The 23,150-nt window shown below is 34.7% G+C and overlaps 4 protein-coding genes across 4 annotated transcripts; 1 reads left to right on the forward strand and 3 right to left on the reverse strand.

Moving 5' to 3' along the window:
* The first annotated feature begins 4,144 nt into the window (after positions 1 to 4,144).
* Positions 4,145 to 10,257, forward strand: LOC110025872 (superoxide dismutase [Cu-Zn], chloroplastic). Its single transcript, XM_020726593.1, has 8 exons — positions 4,145 to 4,655; positions 5,646 to 5,707; positions 5,836 to 5,875; positions 6,149 to 6,244; positions 6,589 to 6,620; positions 6,784 to 6,859; positions 7,010 to 7,063; positions 9,978 to 10,257. The coding sequence occupies exons 1-8, from the start codon at positions 4,385 to 4,387 to the stop codon at positions 10,004 to 10,006; spliced, it is 660 nt and encodes a 219-aa protein (XP_020582252.1). The 5' UTR covers positions 4,145 to 4,384; the 3' UTR covers positions 10,007 to 10,257.
* Positions 10,258 to 13,308: 3,051 nt separating this feature from the next.
* LOC110025785 lies at positions 13,309 to 15,350 on the reverse strand. Its single transcript, XM_020726476.1, has one exon. It carries the CDS (start codon positions 15,231 to 15,233, stop codon positions 13,500 to 13,502), a length of 1,734 nt encoding a protein of 577 aa, XP_020582135.1. The 5' UTR covers positions 15,234 to 15,350; the 3' UTR covers positions 13,309 to 13,499.
* Positions 15,351 to 18,480: 3,130 nt separating this feature from the next.
* LOC110034807 lies at positions 18,481 to 19,620 on the reverse strand. The gene is made up of 2 exons (XM_020739050.1): positions 19,458 to 19,620; positions 18,481 to 19,372 (listed from the first exon to the last, which is right to left on the reverse strand). Exons 1-2 carry the CDS (start codon positions 19,463 to 19,465, stop codon positions 18,802 to 18,804), a joined length of 579 nt encoding a protein of 192 aa, XP_020594709.1. The 5' UTR covers positions 19,466 to 19,620; the 3' UTR covers positions 18,481 to 18,801.
* A 2,281-nt stretch (positions 19,621 to 21,901) lies between these two features.
* LOC110039483 lies at positions 21,902 to 22,596 on the reverse strand. The gene is made up of 2 exons (XM_020744561.1): positions 22,350 to 22,596; positions 21,902 to 22,246 (listed from the first exon to the last, which is right to left on the reverse strand). Exons 1-2 carry the CDS (start codon positions 22,482 to 22,484, stop codon positions 22,124 to 22,126), a joined length of 258 nt encoding a protein of 85 aa, XP_020600220.1. The 5' UTR covers positions 22,485 to 22,596; the 3' UTR covers positions 21,902 to 22,123.
* Positions 22,597 to 23,150: the final 554 nt, after the last annotated feature.

The following is a 23,150-nucleotide window of genomic DNA, read 5'->3' on the forward strand; positions in this document are numbered from 1 at the left end:
CTCATTTATGACTAGTAGAAAGAGCAGAGGATGGAATATCTCAAATGATAGGTATAATGAGCCTAAGGGACCCAAAAAATATTCATATGGGATCCAACAATAATCCTGGTGAGGGTTTATGCACCACATAGCAAGCTAAAATGGAGCATTAAACGGTTTTTTTCAATTGAGGTTTATGCTAAATATTTCATATCACATTAAGAACACCATTTTTTTTAATTTTCAAGAAGTTAAATGCATCTTTTCATGCATATGTAAGGCAACATATATAGAAAATTTGAAGTTTAGGTGTTAGATATGTAAATACATAGGAATTAAGTGATATGTATGCAAAACTTCCTTAACTTTTAGTTTTATTCGTTCTTAAAAGTTGTATAAATCTAGAATATGTTAATTCATTTTCAATCCCTGCAAAATAATAGCGACATGAAATGAACTCATTAACATCGAACCGTGTGGGGGCTGTTGGTAGAAACTTAAGCATCTTGATTGGTTTTAGGGCTCATCATCTGTCACATTCTCGAACTGAGCTTCATTTGGGTTAACCTAATGACAGTTCTATTGATTCATTAAAAGAAATATTTTAGAGCAGAATTTGATAGCATGCATACCACCCAATAGCACAATAAATTAGCTCATTCTCACAATGATGTAAGGCTGTACTGTGTTGAGGCTTGACATATGACACTTGAAGCAAAGGATAATCAAAATAAAAGGTCTGCTTAACACACTAACTGAGACTGACTGTGATGTAGATTACGTTTTGTGAATGTTGTCTCAGCCATTCAACGTTTCAAGCATTGATTTTGATCTTGGCTTGATGAAATCTTAGGAATATGGGCATTTGCCTTATCAAAGATTGCAATTATTGGCTTTGTTGGAAACAATCGATGCCGACATTGTCGTTAGTTGTGGGCATCGACATACTATCAATGACATTACCCAGTGTGAGGCAAATTTTTCTCACTATAACAAACTACATATGGAATGTGATAACATATTAATTTGTAAAGGCTAAAATATGAAATAGAAAACGGTCTCTTAATGTTAAGCTCTTTTGACTCCCAATCTCCTAATTTCCTCAAATGTTCGAGTAATTTCATGGCTCCCTAAACTCTAATCCCATCAATCAAGTCTCAAATTTTGTGTAACATCATAAAATAAGTTTTCCGATCGACAGTAATGAGTATCAATTCGTCTGATTAGTAAGAGTTTAAGAAGATTTTGCTAATTGCTCGAGTTGAATTCTCGTCTACACTATTCATGTCATATTTTTTTCATAAATCATCAATAGAAAATAGTCGTTACAAATATGTTTTAATACCGCTCGTCATTGTCTTCTTTGATTGTCTTAGACATGCACATCAGATACAACTGCATTAAAAACTTGAATAAGATCACGAACATATCAAAATTATCATGATTTGAAGATGGTATGATTATAAGTCAATTGTGAATCAAAGATGGCTCAAAATGAGTTTGATAATGCCACGAAGAATAATCAATCAAGGTGCAATAGGCAAAAAATTTGATGCTGCTGAATACAATTGTAACATCTATAACTCGGCGGAGTTAAATTGCTTCTTCTATTTATCAATACTAATGAATCTGACCTCACCCTATATCTAATTATCTTTATTTCATTTTAAAGATTTAAATCTATGGTTAATGTGTATGCTTGAGAATATATAAAATGTAGTCTTCAAAAATATTACTGGACGTAAAGCCCAATTTTCTTCAAGTGAATTAAATATTTTCTTCTCATAAAATTTGTAAAGCGGGCATTTACATAAATACCACTCATATCCTATGTATTTACATATCTCATACTAAAATTTACTTTTTTATTTTATACCACTCAAATTTTTCATATCACATAAAAATACCATCATTTTAATTTTTTTCAAATACATGCATAAGGGGGCGTGTATATAAAAAATTAAAAAAAAAATAGCCGTTAGATATGTAAGTGGTATGTTCGCTCATTCATTTTAGTTTCTTCCCAACCATAAGAAATTAATTAAAAGACAAATAATTGATCTCATGGTGACTTTAGTTTTTTAATTCAAATTTAGTCTTTATTTTAATATTGATAAAATTATTATATTATTCCCAATAACTACAGCAGATGCCGCTGTCTCCCTATTTATTTAATTTTTTTTTTCTGACAGCCCACAGGCATTAGAAAAAATATTAACCGCTCCGCACCTAGTGTTACATGCGGAGTCTAATGAAATTACGTCATGTAGAAAAAATATATCTGATAACACAAGAGAATATTTCTCCCGTATTATTCATGTGTTATTGTTATTAATGTGTTATTGTGTTATTATAACACCAGCAATATTCTCAGTACACAATAACACCTGAATAACACGGAATAACACGAGAGGAATATTCTTTGTGTTACCGGGTCTATCACCTCCACGGCGTAATTTCATTGGACTCCGCAAGTAACTCTACGTGCGGAGTCCTGATGTAATATTTTTTCCAGTCATTATTGTGAAAAATGAAAATAAATAATAAATAATAAAATATAATATATATATGTATGTATGTATGTATGTATATAATGTATTGTTAAGATTGTATATAGATATTGAAGTTAACCCAAATCATAATAGGGAAAACAAATAATACTAGTCAAAGTACATAGTTGTTAATAACAGAGACATTGAAATAGAAATACCAACAAACGACACTAGCTCCAACTAGGATTGGGTCGATGGGTGGTGGTGGTGGTTGGTGAGGGTCAAGAAGGTAGGCGGGTGGTGGAAAAGGGCCGGTTGACAAGCTGAAATAGCAAGGAGGTTGTTTCAGGTTCTCTGGACAGTAAGCAAGTCACGACGATTGACAGGGAATGGTTGTATTGGATGATGGCAACAAGAGGAAGATGGAGACTGCAAGGGTAGAGGGTTGGGGTAATATTGACTATACCATTCTGGATGGTGGCAACAAGTAGGGAGTGTTGGAATAGTGGCACCAATAGTTATGGATAGCGAGGATGGGTTGGAATCAATGTGCAAAAACTTGGAGGAGTGACTGGGGCTGTTGGAGTAGGCATAAACAATAGTTTCTTGTGGTTTTGGATGGTGACAACAAAGAGGGATGTGAGGTATTGAAGAGGGAGGGAAAAAGAGTAGTTGGTTAAGGATAAATATCCCTGTGGGATCGAGATATAGTCAGAGTGCCACTCGAACCTTTAGTGAAGATGATCACCTCCGACAAGTTAAAACTGCAGCACATTCTCGTTTTTAGATACAACGGACGCCGACACTTGTCCTTGATAGAAATACGAGTAAAAACTGACATAAAATACAACAAATTACACACACACACACACACACACACACACCAATATTATCGGCGCAAATCTCAAAGAATTGAATGGATAGAGAATATCGCTCAACAACTAAGACGTGAATTTCAAAAGCCATGATCTAGACTAGTCATCTGAAAGACTGACAAATTGATCAAATCCACCCTCGACGAATCAAGTTTATGGGCCTACCTACGGTCCCAACCGCCGAAGTTCCCTCAAAGTTGGCCAAGAGCAACTGATCAACCAACCGCTCATATCTTGGTAGAAATAACCTCCGCCCGGCTCATCGCTTTAGTCGGCCTAACAAAACAATTCGATTGATTGTTCACCGCCATACCCAAAAATTGAATTATAATACAAATTTAGAATTAAACCAACATTGATTATATTGAGGGTGGTTTCCATAATCACACACTCTCTCCTTTTTTGCAATTGAGAACGGTTTCAGTAAACCCCTTCTTCCTGTAATTGTACAAATACGTCTCTATAAAGACGAGAAAATGAATAAATGAACAAGACCGGTCTGCAACATTCTTCCCAGGTTTTTTACCCTAGACTTTTCAATTACCCCCACTCTTTCTCTCTATTCATTCTTCTCCCGGCTCTACTCTAGAGACGTGTGTTCACAAAAAACAACTTAAGATTTAACAATGTAAAATTAAAATAAAGAGAAATATAAGGTACTGTGCGCAAGGAGTGGCCGCCCTATCCTTCTCTCACTGGACTGAACCGGACCGCGTGTGGCTCATGCCGCTGGCGTCCCCGCGACTGGTATCCCGCATCAATCTGTGCCCTCCGTCAATACATGTAAAAAAGATAAAGCGTAATTGTTAGATATGTAAATACACAGAGGTTAAGTGATGTTCATGTAAATCTTCCTGAAAATTTGAGAGTGGAGATGCATTCCTGTGATTTCCGCAATCCCTACGGCGCAGTCCCCCCATCCACCTGATAATATTATTTAGCAGTCAGGAACCTTCGTCCTCACATTGCAGCCCTCATCTAACACTCCTTTTCCTTGCGACTCTCGTTCCGGCTAAATCCCCCTCTCAACAGTCTGCAATGGCCGCCGTCGCCTTCGCCGTCGCCGCCGCTGCCCACAACATCATCGCGGCCAAGCCTCGTTGCTCTTCTCTGCTGCCTCTTTCTTCCCGCCGCCGCCCCTTTTCATCTGCTCTCTCCGGCCAGCCGCTCCGACTCCGCTCTCGAAGACTCGCCGTAGCTGCAGAGCCTCGCCTTATGACTGTCGTCTTCGCACAGAAGAAGGCCGTTGCAGTTCTCAAGGGCGACTCCAAGGTTGAGGGCGTTGTCACTCTCATCCAGGAAGACGACGGTTTGTTCTCTTCATGACCATTTGGTGGATGCTTTTCCTATTTTACGAAATGCGTGCATTTTTGCTCGGTAGATCGGGAAAATTTTCACGGGAGTTCGGACTTTGTTTTGTGGCGGCGTTCTTTGGGTGGGGGAGAATTGAGGAGACTAGGGTTTTTGAATTAGGTGGTTGAAATATAGAAAAGAATTTGCGAGTGTGATTCTTTAAATTATGGAGTGATTAGGAGCTTGTTTGCTGTTGCTGGTAATTCAGCGATTATTTTCTTCTACATTGAGGTCCGAGACTCCTCTACTATGCTAAATAATTAAAATTATGATTGGTGAGCGAACTGGTAAATTTGTCTGGGGCGGCTACTGAAACACTCTGGTTCGATAAGATGATTAGTTGGTTAATTATATGATTGAACGGAAGTAAAAAAAAAATGCAATCTTTCATAGGTTTCAAGCTTGCACATAGAGATATAGTGCTGACTGTGGGTTGAAGCCTCCCGGTGCTCTTTTCAAGTAATAACTTTGTTCTCATCTTTGTATTAAGCTTTTTGGAACGGATTCTAAGATGTAACACTTAGTTTTCAACTTCATGTTGTATAATTAGGTTGTTGGTTGGTATTTTCCTTTTCATGTAAGGCCCCATTTGGTTGATTCAAGTTAGAAAACTCATTCTATAGAAAAAGGGGGTTAATTTACTAGATCCCATCATCTGATTGTCTGTATTTAGAAATAATCTTGGTTTTAAACTCTACAAATATCTTCCAAATCCCTCAAATGTGTATGATTTAATTTTTACTCATAAAATGCATGAAAAAAATCAATCATTTTTAAAAATATGGTCGTTCATCTTTGTGTAAAAGCAGTGCACTCCAAAAGCCATCAGTTTGTGATGATGAGATATTTATGACTCCGATGAATGTACATTTCGTTTGCAATACATATAATTTATATGCACAAGATATCTGCTGCTCTCATATATTTATAATTTTCTTTTTATCAGGTCCCACGACTGTGAATGTACGTGTCACAGGACTAACTCCTGGATCTCACGGCTTCCATCTTGTAAGCGTTGCATTAAAAATTCAAATATTCACTTTAATTTTTGCACATAACACACATTTTGATCATCTTTTGCTCCATTATGTAATAATGTAGGCTATTTCCTTACTTACCAATATTATTTTCTGCAGCATGAGTTTGGTGATACTACCAATGGATGCATTTCAACAGGTGAAATTTCTGTTATTTATGTTCTAATTAAATTTTGGAGTAAAATGAATGCTAATGAATTAATTTTCTAGTTGGCATACTATATGTTCATATATTTTTTTTCCGGTTTGATTTTAAGGTCCTCTTTTATAGGTGCTCAGATCTGCTTGATTAATAACAATTTGAGTAGTTATACAAAATTGCTATCCTTTCAAGCTTATTGCATGATGAAGTCTTCCTATTTTTGTTCTGCCTTATTCTTCCATGATCGAAGTCCTAGAATTTTCCATGCAGGTGCCCATTTCAACCCCAAAGGCCTGACACATGGTGCTCCTGAAGATGAAGTTCGTCACGCCGGTGATTTGGGAAACATAGTTGCTAATGCTGATGGTAATGCACCTCCATCTCTTTTTCTTGTGGCATTTACATATATAGCACACAATTTTTAGGCATTTACACGTTTCACGCCTAAAATTTCATATTTACACACTTAGCACTCAACTCTTTAATATCATATAAAAAATTGCACAATTACCGCTTTTTAAACTGAAATACACATTTTCATGCATATGTTTAAAGTGCCAAAGTGTTATGCATGTAAATATGAAAGTTTAGGTGTGAGATATATGAATACATAAGAATTCTGTGTTGTGTATGTCAATCTCCCCGTATTCTTTTATCAGTTTGAGAAGGACTAATTTTCTACCATTTACTATTGTTTACTGTGTTAATAGGTATTGCTGAGGCGACAATTGTAGATAACCAGGTGTCTTTTTAACCTTGAATTTATCTATCTTTTATTTTTTTTGTTTCTTCTTGTGAGCTGGAAATTTTATACCATAACAGTGACTTCTAAATTTCCTCCACCAAATTTAGCTTGAAGCCTGTGTCATATACTTGTTTTGTTCTCATTGATGTTTATTATTCAGATACCACTGGAGGGACCTAATTCTGTTGTTGGAAGAGCATTTGTGGTTCATGAGCTCGAGGATGATCTTGGAAAGGGTAATGCTTAGCACATCCATTTTCTGTCAAAATTCCTGTTGATTAGAATCCTTCCTTGAATATCTTCATTGACTATTTTTATCTTCACCTCCATTTTGATTTTGAGTGTGATGCTGATACGAATTTTGTTTTTCGTCCTTGTTTTTCTAGGAGGACATGAACTTAGCCTTACAACTGGAAATGCAGGTGGCAGATTAGCTTGTGGTAAGTAAACACCATCCACAGTACCTTTCGTCATGACACTCTTACAGTTGATTGTTAATGATCTCTAATTTAAAATAGGAAGATTTACATGCATACCACTTAACTCCTATGTATTTACATATCTAGCACCTAAACTTCAATTTTTACATACATGCCACCATATTTATGCATGAAAAGCTATATTTCTCTTTTTGAAAGTTAAAATGGTGGTATTTTTTTGTGATTTAAATGATTTGGGTGGTATAAATGTAAAAAAAAAAAGTTTAGATGTAAGATATGTAAATACATAGGAATTGTGTGGTATGTGTGTAAATTCCCCTTTAAGATATACATGCATGTAGAACCTAGTTTGTGTATAGTTTTTACTCGAAGTCTCAAAATTATGATAAACTATACTTAAGGCAATTGTTGCCATCATTGCCATCTTCATTCATTGATGTCATCCCAAATCTTTATGATTGGCTTAATGTATTCCCATTTTCATTCATTCTTACTTAGTTTAGCATGAGATGATAAACTTATTCTATCCAAATTGTTTTGATTTGTTTTTATTGGTGTCATTATGGATAGAATTTTTTTTATTCTTAATATTTTGGTATTAGTTTTATCCACTAATCTAGGTGGTGTATTTTATACCTTTCATTGTACATGTATATAGCACCTTACGTTTAATTGCAACTACTTTATCGTCAATAGATGCTACTTTCATCATCCCTCTAATATATTTACTTCTCAGTTTATACTTCTTAGTTTTGTGCATATTCATCATAACATTTTAATTTTCATTATGCTTAAATTTGATTTTATTTTGCTTGTCAATACTCAAATTCACACAAAAAAATCAACATAAATGCATTTAATGAAATTCCTTTTTCATTTTTCCCCGACATCCTCTTATCACATAATATTTTTGACGCAATACTTCATTTTTGCTTTACTATTTTAACGGTAGAATTTTTATCCTCATATAATTTTATTAATCTTCATAATGGCTAATTACTTAATTCTATGATATCTACATATCATTTTATCATTTAATAATATTGATTAATAATTTTTAAGACCACTCATATTAATACTGTATGTCATATGCAATATTTGTTCTATTAATTTTAAGCCTTTTATTTTTGAGATATATTGTTTATTATTCTGGCACATTTTGGACCGATGAGAATTATAATATGCAAAAATGTTCACTAAGGCTTCTTACTTTGAATATCCACTATAATCATATTTATAAGTAATATAAAATACATTAATGCATAATAACCAATGCTATTGGATCTCTTATATGTTTATTTTTATGCTAGTGTCAATTTAGTTTTTTTGCATGCTTTAGTATCCCTTACGTTAAATATGCAATAAGAACACGAGGCATGCCTTATTAGGCGAGGTTATTTTTCAAATGTATCAAGGACCTTATTCTATATCAAAGGCGAGTGAGACTATGCAAAAATAACTACTAATTATTGAGTATAACTGATTTTCTCTTTCTTATGTCTTCTCTATTTTCATCTTTTTGTGCATTTCTCATATTATAATGCGGATGGGTATTCATGGAGTGGAGAACGACTCTTCTCCTCGTTATATTGTTATCAAGATCAATATAAATATTATGATCAGTATATTTTGCTTGCTTTTGTTTGTGTTGATTTTCACAATCCTCAAGTGATAATATGATCATGATGCCTATTGTGTTAATTGATACCATAGGCTTAAGCATAATGATGATTGATGTGCATGATTTTTATTTTACCCATGGTCTAAAGAGCCATGCACTAAGTATGATGACTATCGATTCCCAGCATATTGATACTAATATCAATAAACTTTTTCTCTTATTGTATTTATACATGTAAGGATGTAGCATGTAATTCTAGTAAGAAATGCAAGAGCTGAAGTTCTAACAAGATAAAAGCATCAGAACCAACATATCATTCAAATCCTTGGAAGAATTAGATTGAACCACTTGTAGATGCATATGACTGTGTATATCTTAAGATATCAAATGATGATGATTGTGATGTGATAGTATTGATACAATCCGCCCAAAATCGGCTGGACTCATTTTGAGGGGAAGTGTTGAGATCTGTATCTAATTTAGGGTTTTATTTGTAAATAGAAGTCTAGAGATTTTTTTGTAAATGTCGTATGACTCTATATAAGTCAAAATATTAATGAAATGAGCAAGTTTAATTGCAAAATCATTCCAATTGTTTCTACTCATACAATTTTGAAAATATTACTTTTTTCACAAAATGTTTTTTAGATCAATAATTTTCTAAACTTGACACCATTTATTTTTGTGATTTGTATGTGCAGTTTTCTGCTTCCTCAAGGCATCCATTCTGTTCTCACTGCCACCCTGACACTGTTATAATTGATTTAAGCATTTACATACCTCACAATTCTTATCTATTTACATATCTAACACCTAAATATGAAATATTGACATGCATAGCACTTTAAATATTTAACATCATATCAAAAATACCACTGTTACTAACTTTTTAGATATATAATACATTTTTTTATCGTAGTTTTATGGCACTGAATTGTTATGAATATAAGGGCCGTTTACATAAATACCATCCGGTTATGTCTTTACATATCTAACACCTAAACTTTACTTTTTAGTATTTGTACCACCAAAATCTATCATATCACATCAAAAACATGACCAAAATCCTCTCATGTATATGTATGTTGTTTTATATGTTAATGCTGAAGTTTAGAAGTTAGATATGTGAATATATAAGAATTGAATGGTATGCATGTCAATCTTACTAAATATAACAATAAAGCCTGGATGTAAGATATGTAAATACATAGTGATTGTGTGGTATGCATAGTGATATGTAAGATTTTCATACCAATGAGGCATAATCTAACTTAAAATCCTTTCTCCATTCAGGTGTGGTTGGTTTGACTCCCCTTCAGTAATTAATGTGGAGCATCCACCAGTGCAGTTGAAATTTTGTGCTGCTGAGAGGATTTTAGATTTCTTTATGAGGATTTTATTCAGACAGCTTTAAAGGAAAAAAATGGAGTTTTCATCTTTATACAGTAATAATAGTTTTCTGTTCTTCACTGTCTTCATGTGTTTATGCTGTCTCAGGCTCATTAGCAGCTTCAGAGATGCTTACTTTGCCTTTTCTGTTTTGCTGGAAGTAAATTTTATTATTTGTTTTATACTTTATTTGTGCTTTTTAAGTTTTTTCATTTTTGAGTATATCAAAATTTAGTTTTATTTTATATATATATATATATATATATATATATATTATATATATATCTAGTATATCTAGCTATCAGATTAAAATAAAAAAGCAATTGGCCGAACTGATCCTGTTTTTATTAAAATTATGGTTTTCATATTTGCAGATGTTAATAATTTAATGATAATAAATATTGAAGTATTTAGATATTATTTAAATTGAATGATTAAAATTTAAAAAAATTAAAAAATAGAAAAAATAAGTAAAAATATAATATCTCAAAATTTTAATTTTAAATTATAGTCAATTCATACATGAGTGAAAGTGTATTGAAATAAAACAATATATATTAAATTTATAAAAATATTATTATTATATTATTTAATTCATATCAAATAATTTTAAATTTATTCTTTCATTCAGGTGTAACTAAACCTTCAACCTCTCTTTCATCCAATTTAATGTCCACACTTCTATCATGATTTGATTTTGAATCAAGAGTAAGCCCACAAAATGTTAACTTCATTTGAATCTCAATATCAAAACCATCCCGTGTGGTTGTAAATGACTTCAACTCATTTGAAATTATACTAGAATTTGGCTCGTGTTTGAAATTTCTTATGAAAAGTGTGTTCATGTTCGAATTAATTTACATATTATTGTTTGGGTTTGGCTCAAAATCGGCTTGTTTAAATTAATTGAAAAAATAAATATAGGTTATTGGATTCAAACATGCAGCATTACATGCAATAAAAAGTGCACAATCACATGACCACACGAATTATGGTGATTTAAATTAAGATATAAATATATATAATATATTATTATATAAATAATATATATAATTTACTTATTTCGAACTAAAATGAGTCGAAAATGATCTAACAAAAGGATGTTCGAATTGAGCTCGCTTAACGAATGATTCAAACACATGCTATTTAACGAGTCGAATACGAGCTGTTAGGGAACAATGAATTTGTTTTACAACCCTACCATCAAACATGTTACGTCAAAGTTAAGATGAAATATAATTCTTCTTAATTTTGAAATATCTATAAGCACATAGTGTTCAGAACAAACTAGAGAGGAAAAGAGAAGCACTGTAATCTTAGAAGACATAAAATGGCTAGCAAAGTTGATCACCACTAAATCCTAGAATCAATGGCAGCTAATAAATACACTAAAGTTTTCGGTGAACTAATAAGCAGGTTGGAATCTTAGGCCTTTATAAGCAAAACCTAAATTAATTTTCTACATTATTAGGACTCAATCGAATATTGTTCAATTTCATTTGCTCCCTATGGACCTTGTTACTCCTCATCACTGATCTTTTGGGCTTCAGAGGGTTGCTGCTGCTCCCAACTGCTGTATTATGAGTTGGTTGTACGCCTGGTTTTGTGAGTGTTGAAGCCCTGTTGGAGTGTTATGCGAAAATAAAAGGAAAAAACTCACACAACAACAATCAAACACATAAGATTTATGGGGTTCACCGTTAAGTTGATTCGGCTATTACGTCCACGGGGAGGGAGATTTCACAAACACCGGATGTGAAGAAAAAAAAATGGTTTGGGGTTACAGCTCGGACTTCTCACCAAACAACTCTTATAAGCCCTTAAACTCCTTTTATAAAGGAGGACTAGGGCATATAAGTAAATAAAACCAAAAAACCAAATTACCCCTAATACGATCAAAGCCATGACTACAAAATGGAGATTCTCTTTTTTTCTCTGATGCTTTGGCTTGCTCCGGAGACTAGTTTGATTTTTTTTTTATTACCTCCTTGTTACTCAAGCGTATGGATTTCGGAGCTCAATGTTTCGGTCAATTATCTATATTTTTTTAGTCTTCGTTATTCCTTCTTATTTATAGATTGTCTCTTTCTATTCTTCTTTGCATGACTCTTCAATCACAATTACTTGTATGTATTTTTTTCGATTAGTGAAAGCTAGGCATGACCCTCAAATTTGTCATAAAAATTATGTTTTGAGGAGAGAGGGACGAGAGAAAGGAACCAGAGTTTCTTATACCTTTTAATTTTCAAATATAACCTTGGATGACATTATGCTTTAGACATGACAAGGGAAATTTACATACATGTCAGACAATTCTTATGTATTTACATAGACAAAACCTAAAGTTTGACATTTACACTCATAACAATTTGGTGTTATAAACATATGTATCAAAAGGTGTATTTCACTTGAAAAAAATTAGTTGTTGTGACTTTTTTTATATGATGTTAAAATTTTCAGTGTTATGCATGCAAATATGAAACTTTATGTGTAAGATATGTTAATACATAAGAATTGTGTGGTATGTACGTAAATGCCTCTTATTTTTGTTACATTTGTATTTTCTTCTTGCATATTTTTACATCTAGATAATCATGAAAATAAGGATGAGAATCAAGCTTTAACATGCTTCTGGTCTATAAAATAACTCCTAAACATAGGTTTGTGGGATAGAAGTGAATTTGAATCACCCATCCTTATTATCTCTCCCTTATTGACTCCACACCAAAATCCTCTCCTCTCCCAATACTTTTCCTTCTCTACATTCAACACCAACTAGTTTCCCGCCCGCCTGTCCCGCACACATGCTCACACACACACACACACACACATGCACATTAGGATTCGTGGAGATGTATATTTGTTTTAGGGTTTCATCAGACGTTATGTTATGTGAGCTGCCACTCTCCACTTTTAATCCTCTTTGCTTTTTTTTCGATGTAGTGAATTCTTCTCCTCTGCTTTTGTCTAGTGTTTTTGACGTCAATCTATATCATTGTCCTTGATTCTTTTAATAATCATCACATCAATTTCATAACATTAAAGACATTTGTTCTTTTCATCTGCACTTAATTCATACAAATTTCCCATGTATCTTTCTGCTGTGATAGTTATAATAGAATAGTAACAGACATATTTAAGATTCTAGTGATGATAATTATGACAATTGCGGCCTGACAAAATTATTTGAGCTCTTCCCACAACTTCCCAAATCTTTCAGCACAAAAGATGAACATTTTGATGAGCCTAAGAAGACAACCCCTAAAAAAAATGTGTAAATTCTACAAATTTGAGCCTCAACAACGACAGATAAGTCAATAACAAACATACAAATTTATTAAATTGTACGCAGAACAGAGTACAAAGGAGCAATAAATAAGCGGAAAGATCTTAAAATACCAGTTATTTGATGATGTAAATCATGACTCAAGATACAGTTCGACAGGTATTGATTCCATCCTTGCAGTCATTTGTGAGATCATTGAAGGTCTCAATCTGTTTCTTGCCCCGCAAAAACACCTCTGTGTCCACCTCCACCCTCATGTACCGATCAAACTCAACAGGAACTCCACCGTTTAGAGTCTTCGTCTCCAGATGCCACTCACTGTTTTCATCCCACAGATCTTTGAAATCATCAAGAAAATGGGTGGTGTACTTATCTTTCAGCGGGTCGAAGAAAGAAGTTTCAGGCTCATTGGTAGCGACGTACAGGTGCCTTCCGTCATCAATCTTGTCTCGGAGAGAAGAGAGTAAAGCATCAGGTGAGGTGTCAGCGGCGAGGTTAGGCCAGAGTTCAGTATTCTTTGCCTTCTCCCCTCGTATTACATGAACTGCGTCGTAATCCCAATTCAATCTCGAAGCTACACCGGAAACAATGTCCATTAACCTCCTGGATTTCCAAAGCAGATGCCATGGCCTCTGGATCACAGACTCCGTCTCTCCCTCGCAAACTCTGTACCAGTAGTTATCAGGCTCCACCGTCCCAAACTTCCTCATTATCAAAGCATCATTCACGTCAGCCAGGCTCATGGGCGTGGTCTTGAAATCCTCCACGAGGTGAAGCTTTAGCTTATCCTTCTTCTCCCACTTATTCCAGTCCTCCCAAAACTGCTGCTGGTCGAGGACAGAGGCCGAGTCCCTTAGATGCTCGAAATCAAAGTAGAATCTGAAGTCCTTCCCCTCCTCGTCCTGATTGCTCAAGCTATACATAGAATTGAGGCAAATGCTGAGATCCATAACAAGCGTTCGGTTTAAGTACTGAGCCTCTCCGAGCGCGCAGAGGAAGCTCCAAAGGTAATGGTTCATGCTCTTGCACCGCTCTCCACCGCCAGTGTAGATCAAGTACTTCCCGCTTCTGAACTTGCTTTCAGACTCCACTACCGGAAGGGTGTCGTTCACCGCCTCACCCACCACCGGAACCACCACTTCGGAAAGCAATTCCGGCGCACCCTTGCGTTTGAACTCGCCGCCTTTGGCCGACTTTCGCTTCTTCCGGGCGTTGATGCCAGAGTGATAGTCGCCGATCTTGACGACAGAGTAGGTGCAGTTGGCCGATCGTGCAATCTCGAAGCGCCTGTAGTCTTTATAGAATCCCGTCCGCTTCGCATTCTTAGGGCGGAAACGCCAAGCCATGTCGCAAGAACTGCCGTCGTCACTTCCTTGCACCGACTTACCGAAGCGGTAGAAATGGATGTCACGGAACGTCTCGATGGCAGCGCGCATCATAGTTTGAAAGATCTCCGTGTCGGCGCACTTAATCGCTCCGTCGGTGCAAACCTCGAGTGGGACGGACACTGCCACCCCATCGCCGTCCGTGGCTGCGGAGGTCGAGTTTTCATCAACAGATAATATGATGTCGGAGAGGTTAATGACAGAAGAGGCGTCGGAGGTGAAATTGGGAGTCAGGAAGTCGTCGCCCGTGTGGGCGGCGGAATCGTCGGAGCGGAACGTGGCGTTGGAAGTGGAGATAAGAAAGGATGTGAGTTTGGTGGAAGGATGGAGTAGAGGGTCCTCAGGCTGGTAGGTGGCCGCGATAATGGTGAAGGCGAGGACGCCGAGGACGAAGAGGGCGAAGCAGAGGTTGCCGATGAGATGTAGGGCGTTGGGGCCGAGGTTCTCAGGCCGGAAGCTCGCCGAACGAGAGAGGACTCGGCCTTGCATTGGTTGGAATTTCGCCGGCCGGCGATCTAGAGATCTGGTGGTGGAGAGTGGAGCTAGACCAAGGGTTTTGGCCGTCGGAGGCCACAACTGGTGGATCTGGATCTGGGGTTTTTCCGCTAACTTCATTTATTTATTAATACCCATTTTTTTTTTTTTTTTTTTTTCAAGCATATCTTTTTTGATTTTTTTTTAATTTAGAATTATAGTTTTATATTATTGAGATTAATATTACTTAAAGAAAATAATTTTTAAATGCTATTTTTTAAGTCACAATATTTAAAAGTTCTATGAAAATATCTCATAAACTTCATAAATATTCTAATATTTTGAAAATTATTGTGAACTTGAAAAAAATTAATGTCTTAATGTCTTCAATTTGTAACTAAATATTTTTCACTTAAATAAACAAATGAAAAGGGCCTATGAGACATTAAGAAAGAAAACCTCAAGAAGAAAAAAAAAAAGCTATGAGTGGGGGTGCACGACAGACTTGTGAAAATAATACATTGTGTATATTATAAAATTAGCATCGCTTAATTTACTTCATGTGCTTGTGTTAGAACTAATGGAAGGTCATTGTGTTAGAAACACTGCAAGATAACAACGAAAGTCAAGTAATAATAATCGAGTGATAGTTGTTGGAAAGTGATGAACATGAGTTGGTGGATACATCAATTAGGTAACTACAGGCAGGAGATCATGGTTGGACAATGATGATTGGATGATGACAATTGACAATTGAGCAATGGTGTTTGGATGATGATAATTGAGTGATAATAGCTAGACGATAATGATTACTATTAGTAGTGGTCATTGAACACAACTCTAATTGTATTAGATCTCCAGGCTCCTTTTTAAGTCCAAACACCATTCACATAAAAGATTTGATCTATTTATTATAATTGATAGTTGCATTTTGATTATTTTAACAAAGGTCCTGAAAAATGCTTAAATAACTAATGTTATTTCTTTTCATCATAGATCATGTATTGAAGATGTAAGCGCCTTAATCATTGGATTTCTCTTATGGAAAATTGAGTTCAAATAAAAGCATGTTCAATTTGTAGATTGTTTGAACATTTATTTAAAATGTTAACAACATTTTAATTACTTGATTTGGGTTTATTTGAATTGGAAGAAATTGACTCACTTTTGATATCTTTGAGTTTGTAACATTGAAATGTTCGGCGATGTTATAAGTTTACTAAAATTGAAGCTAAAAAATTTTTTATTATAATTCAAGATGTTTTATATTCAAATATTACATTGAGATTCATGCTTGATCAAATGATTTATGATAATGTAGTACCCTCTTATTTTTATATGTTATATTTCATGTTGAAAGAAAATAATAAACTTAAGTACATGTCAAACTAACATTAATAAAAATTATAACATTTTATGTAATTATTACTAATATCTTTGTCATCTCTTACAATTTTTTTTATATTAGAATATAATAGTTTGATAGAGTATTATTGTATTTGATAATTGGCCACCATGGGGCCTATAATGTAATGAATAGGCTTTCTTGGAATGATTCCGACTAATGAACATCTAAGAACTGCATGACCTCGCGGATCGATCAGACATATTGAAGTTCTGTTTATCACTTTTGCATGGGCAGATACACTAGTCAGACCCGTTTGAGGAGTCGGCCCTTGATAGTGATCCTCTGGAATAACAAACAACTGAAGTAAGGATCAGCACTAAAGGGATTAACAAATGCTCCCACATTATTGATGAGTAGCCTGAGATCTGCATCACAATCTTTTCGGCAAGATACATCAGATATATTTTGTACCGTATTATCCATAATTTTATATTATTTTCCTCTTATATATTTAGGGAGGAGAAGGGCAAACTATGGGGAGAATCATCCATCTTAGGGCCTCTCTCTCTCTCATCTCTAACTTCTAGTGAGAAATTAAATCATTTGCTCCTATCTGTCGTAGGAGAATCATCAAAAGAAACAGAGAGTTCAGGCCCAAAGAATACCTCCATCCTGTTCTCCCTCTCTACATAGTCTCTCCCAAGTTTAATGAACCTACAAAAAAATACAGGACCAAGGTACTAAAAGTACCCAACAAGTAGAAAATTAATGAATAACAAAATTCATGAGCTTATCATTATGTGAGTTATTGATTTTCAAGAATGTTATGCAATTTACCCGCTTAAGAAAATAAGCTGATGTTTTTTTTCTTTTAAATACTCCCCCATGGATGTGTATAAAATAAAAATCTTCCGAAGCTCATGTTTTTCCGAACAAAAGAAAGACTGAATTCTATGTTTTAAGATCAAACATTATATTCATAAAAAATATAAAGGGAAATTTAGGTACATAGCACATAATTCTTGTATCTTCACATATTTAATACCTCAAATTCGATATATTTATATTTATAACGCTTTGAAGTCATAATCTATGAATGAAAAGACGTAATTCATTTTGAAAAAATTCAATAATAGTTAATTTTTTTCGTGTTAATCTTAAAAAATTGAGTTTTGTGCTTGTAAATATGAAAAGTTAGTTGCTAGATAAGTAAGCACATAAGAATCATCTGTTATTTATGGAAATGCCCCCAAAAGTATTTTGATGCATCAGTACTCCAATGAGGAGGTGTCACATATGCTGGTCTCACAATAATGTCACGTGACACATCTCCATTGAAATACTGATCCTCAGGTAATATTTTTTCCAAAAATAAATTGAAATCTTCCCAGAGGTGGAATATGTTCACATTAACAGCTTCCAATCAATAAATATCTCGCCTTTAGTTATACACGCGCAATTCTTGCTTTGGAGTCGAAAGTAATTGTACGACGACGGCAACGAGCACGTCAGCCGATTCTTCCATATATCGTCTTCTGACAATAATTGATAAAATATTCTCAATCATAAAAATATATCATTATAACAAAACCCATAAATTCTTATTCTTTTAACCCCATGAGAAAATGTTAATCAAGTAGCATCTTTTACCATAAAAAAACTCTAATGATTCAACATATATCATAACACAAATTTAATCAGGAATTTGCCTGATAAAGCCGACTAGCATTTGGCAGTTCGGATCATATGGCCTAATGACTAAAAGAGCTAGATTAGAAGCTATTTAAGTTTATTTTTTGATATTTTAAGTGCTACACATGTCAATACCAAAGTCTAAATGTGAAAACCGCACTCAATTTCAGGCTAAAAAACCAAACTTTTCATCAATTACCATCTCCAACTCCTAACAACAAAGAATTCATGTAGAAAAAAAAAAGAAACAAGCTTTGAACAATCAAACTATAGCATCTGTGAATTCTAAAAAAAAGAGATTGTTAGAAAGATAAACTCTAATCTTCCTGTCAAAATGGTCGAAATCGTACAATTTGCCTAAAATTCTCCAGTCGTCAAGCTCAGTTAATCGGCCCAATGGCAAAAAAAGATCTGAAACAGAACATTGAGCAAAGCATTTCACCAAACATCTGATCGGCATCCGAACCAAACAGCTCCTAATTTGAAATACCCACCTTCTTGCAATAACAAAACCTCAGCACATGTACGATCGTGGCTCAGAAATCAGTGAGTGAATGCGTAAAAGATGGTGGAGATGTAAACAGCAAGAGCGGTGCAGACGAGGGTGAGAAGAGCCGCAACAGCTCGAACGGCGGCGTTACTGCCACAAGAAAGCATACCCAGCCGGATCTGTATCACATTAACCATGGAAAGCAAGAGAAAGATACTGCCCATTACCGATCCAATTGCCGAGCCAAGCATACCCAGGCGAAGCACGCGCGCGTTTATATGTGCTCTAAAGGTCTCGTCCACATCGTTGCTGTTGAGAAGATTGATGGCGATCTTGAGACCCTGCGCGATAAGGCTCGAGAAGAGGAAGAAGCTGAAGGAAACCACCTCGAACACGAGGAGGTTGCGGACGACGTCTGGCCCGGCATCGCAGGCCGTGTTGTTCTCCAGGCTCCGCTGGCCGGGGCTTGTTAGGGAGAGACCTACGAAGACGGCGACTGTGAAGAGAGAGTTGACGTTCACCAGGCCGTCCAAAGCTGTAACGTGGACGCTCGTCGTTGTTGGAGGAAGTGAGATGCGCCTTGCCGCTGCAAAGTCAGATTCCTTGAACTCGGAAACTTCGGATCTGAGGGAAGAAATGGCGGGCATAAGAGCTGATTGATGAGATTTTGGTTTAGGATTACGGTGAAAGAAAGCGGAGATGTACTTACACTTCCATGGAATTAGATTCGAAATGCTCGCCGGAGGAAGATTAGGGTTTACGTGATTTGAGGGAGGATGGAAGAGAACGGAGCAGGGAGAAGGAATGCTGGTCTGTCAGCTTAGTAACTAGGGTATGTTTGGGGGGAAAAAATTGTATGTCTCTAAACTGTAAATAGGTTACAGCGTGGATATTTATAACACGGAACTTATCAAAAAATACAGGTAGGTTACAGGAAGATTATAGAGGCTATAACGCGATTATAACTTCTTAATATCCTTCCTGTAATCTATTTTCAAGTTACAGACGTATTCATTTTTCTATTTGGGAGGACTCGCTCTAAAATTAGTAAATTATTACGAGGAGTTTAATTTTCTTAAAAAATGGTAATATTTATATACTTTGCAGATATCATCTTTTATCTGATTATAAAAATAAGTTTTAATGATAAAAAATTTAAAAGATCAACTAAAATTTAAAGCAAAACGCAACTTCAGACTGCAGTGGTGACTTTATAGTTAAGAATGACCTATTATTATTATTATTCTTATTATTTTACATATATATATATATATATATATATATAACATTTTAAGTTTAATATTTATTTATTAACTACTCTGTGTTAAAATAACAGAAATTATCACATCTTTTCACCATTTTTATTAATTTTTTTATTAAGACAAATTTCCCTCAATTTGAGTTTGAATTTGATTAATTAATCAAATTCAGCCCAGACTTGTTCATCTTTTATTAGTTGTGCTTGTGGAGAGGTTTGAGATTTTGAGTATGTAACATAATGTTAAAACAATTTTGGAAAATTATATCTAAACAAAAATCGATCATACAACAAGAACAACAACAAGTCTTTATCTCATTAGCTGAGGTAGGCAAAGAAACGGAGCTCCCCAAACACATAAAAATCATGTCTTCATAAAAAGTAAGTTCTAAAAGCTGGAACAAACAGAGCCTGAGTCTAAATCTAGAAGTTACTAACCCTTGTAAGTTGACGGATTTAAGAGATTTAGTTGAATGGAAGGAAGACAAGTCAATGCCTTCACTAACAAGCTCCTTCGGCAACTTCTTTGCTTCTTTTCTCTCAGGGTTTCAATCGGGAGAGAAAGGAATAGAAAGATGAATGTTTCACCATGCAATTTTGTCAATTTCTTACAAGAGAGAGGCAAAATTTTAATTATAAATTTGAATTAACTAATAAGTGTTAATTAATTTTAGTACATATTACGTTAATTAAGTTAATAATATTTATGATTTACTTTGACTTGATAATAACTAGTTTTAGATTTAGAAATTAGTGATTAATAATTTGTTTAATTAATATAATTAGGAATGAATAAAAATTAAATCACTATTAATGATTTAGGATTTAGAATGAATGTACAACAAGGGAGAACCCATCGATAAAAGAACGCGAGACTCACTTATCTAATCAGACATTGCAGTATGAGCCAAAGCCAAAGACCTATCGAGTTAGGACAATGACAAAAAGGCATCAACCTACCTTCCAGTAAATCTAATCAGAGGAAAGTCTCAGTTTCTCATTATCATCAGCCATTCTACGGCTTCTAATCAGGAATCAATAATTGAGAATACAATATAGTATTATAGTCATCTTGTAGGCTTTCATATCGATGAGTTGCATATCACATTACAATGATTCACCCTCTGCATGATAGTCTAATCTCGCATCGCATACAAGAACTCCTAATCTAAGGATCGAGGGTCGATATTCAAACTAAATCAATTGATTGACAAAAGCCTGATCTACCTAACCGATCATGTCGACCCGAAGCTAAATAAGCTCAATCGACTGACAGCACCAACTCAACCTAACTGATCAGACCGATCTTATTGAGCTAAAGCAATACTAGCTCAGCTGATCGACAACGCCGCCTAAGCCTAACCAACCAGACCGGTCTTATCGAATCAAATCTATACCAGCTCAGCCGACTAAGCCCGAGCAGCCGAGCAATAGACTCGGATCAGATTTTTTGCATTGTTTCGTTTTAAATCCATACGACTCTCAAATTTTCCATATAAGTCAATACATAAAGATTTTTTAATGTATTTTCTTAATATGTAAATCTCTCATATACACAGAATTCATAAGGAAAGCATATATATATATATATATATAATACCTATAATATATTATATAGTCACCATTAAAGCAAGCGCGTAAATGTAATCTTACTACATTTTATGTCATTTCATGTACAAAAGATACAAAGTTAGACATGAAATATCTCTCTCTTCTTAATCTCTAATTATCAGGTGTAAATCCCGCTTCATTCATTGGGACTTGATTGACGTGCAAATCAGGATTCAACAATATTCAACATCAATTATATAAAAAATAAAATTCGAGATCTAACCTGTAAAAAAATCTACTAAACTCAGCTTTAAAGGATTTACTAAAATTTTCCAAGTTTAAATCCTATATGTTGCCAATCACCACCATTGAAAAACAGCTCTCTTCAATCAAATCCACAATCATTCAAACGCAATATACATCAATTTCCTATCTTAGATCATCAGAATCTCATAATTCTCACAATCAACCACTCCTTCAGTTCTGCAACTAACAAACTCCAACAAAAATCCAAACCATTACAAAATAAAAAAAAAAACACAGAATAAAGCACCAAATATGAATCTCTAACGCTTATTCAATTCAATCCTTCTTCTCTCTGCCTCATCTGTGGCTTCAACCTGCATCTTTGCCTTCTGCAATTCTGCTTCACTGGCTTCCTTCTCAGTTCTAGCCGTCAAACTCATTGCCTGCTACCCACAAATTACAGACAAGCGATAAATCTAACCAGAGAGAGTGTATGTGCGCGCGTGAGGAAGAAAAAAGAAGATGACTTTATATTAGCAATTATACCTGTCCTCTGAAGTACGCTTCTACGTATTGCCAGCCTTTCTTGAGAGAAGAAGCGAATAAAAGTGCTTCTTTTTTAAAGTCAAAACCTTCCTGCAGCGGAGCCTCATCTTCTGCTTTCTTTCTTTCTCCTTCCATGTTTTAATTTCAAGTTTTGATTTTGCTGGTTTTTGTGCTGCAATTACGGCAAGAGGAAGAAGGAGAAGAGTAATCGGGTAGGTGTCTTTCTTGCTACAGATGGCATGATTTCACGAGGGTGGATGGCTCCACCTGGCAACGGATTAGGATTGATGTTTAATGTTATTAAATTAGATGTGATTATCTACTGAAATAAATAAGATAGATATTCAAATTAAAGAATATCTATATTTTTTTTATTAAAAGAAAAGGAAAATAATCATTTAAAGTGCTGCTATAAATATATATATTTAAGGATAATGAATTTATTACTATATATTAGGTTAATATAAATAGAAATTAATGTGTTTTAAATTTAATGTCTCTTAGGCTAAAATTTGAATTTGAGAATAGAAGGGAAAATTGGGCACCTATGGACAACCATTCAGGAAGAATATGTGAATTTATCGTCGTTACATTCTCTCCTGATTGGTTATCGGTACATGAGGGCCTCGCACCTGATTATTTCTTACTCTTCAGATTTAGAAATTCATTTTCATGATTGGTTAGATTAAAAGTAGACAATTTGAATAGTTTAGATTTAATATTTGACTTAATTTTTATTAAATTTATGATTATATGCTAATAAAAGTTTTATGCTATGGGACACCCCCTTTTATCAAGAAC

Source organism: Phalaenopsis equestris, unplaced genomic scaffold (genome assembly GCF_001263595.1).
Source record: "Phalaenopsis equestris unplaced genomic scaffold, ASM126359v1 Scaffold000002, whole genome shotgun sequence".
Lineage (NCBI taxonomy): Eukaryota > Viridiplantae > Streptophyta > Magnoliopsida > Asparagales > Orchidaceae > Phalaenopsis > Phalaenopsis equestris.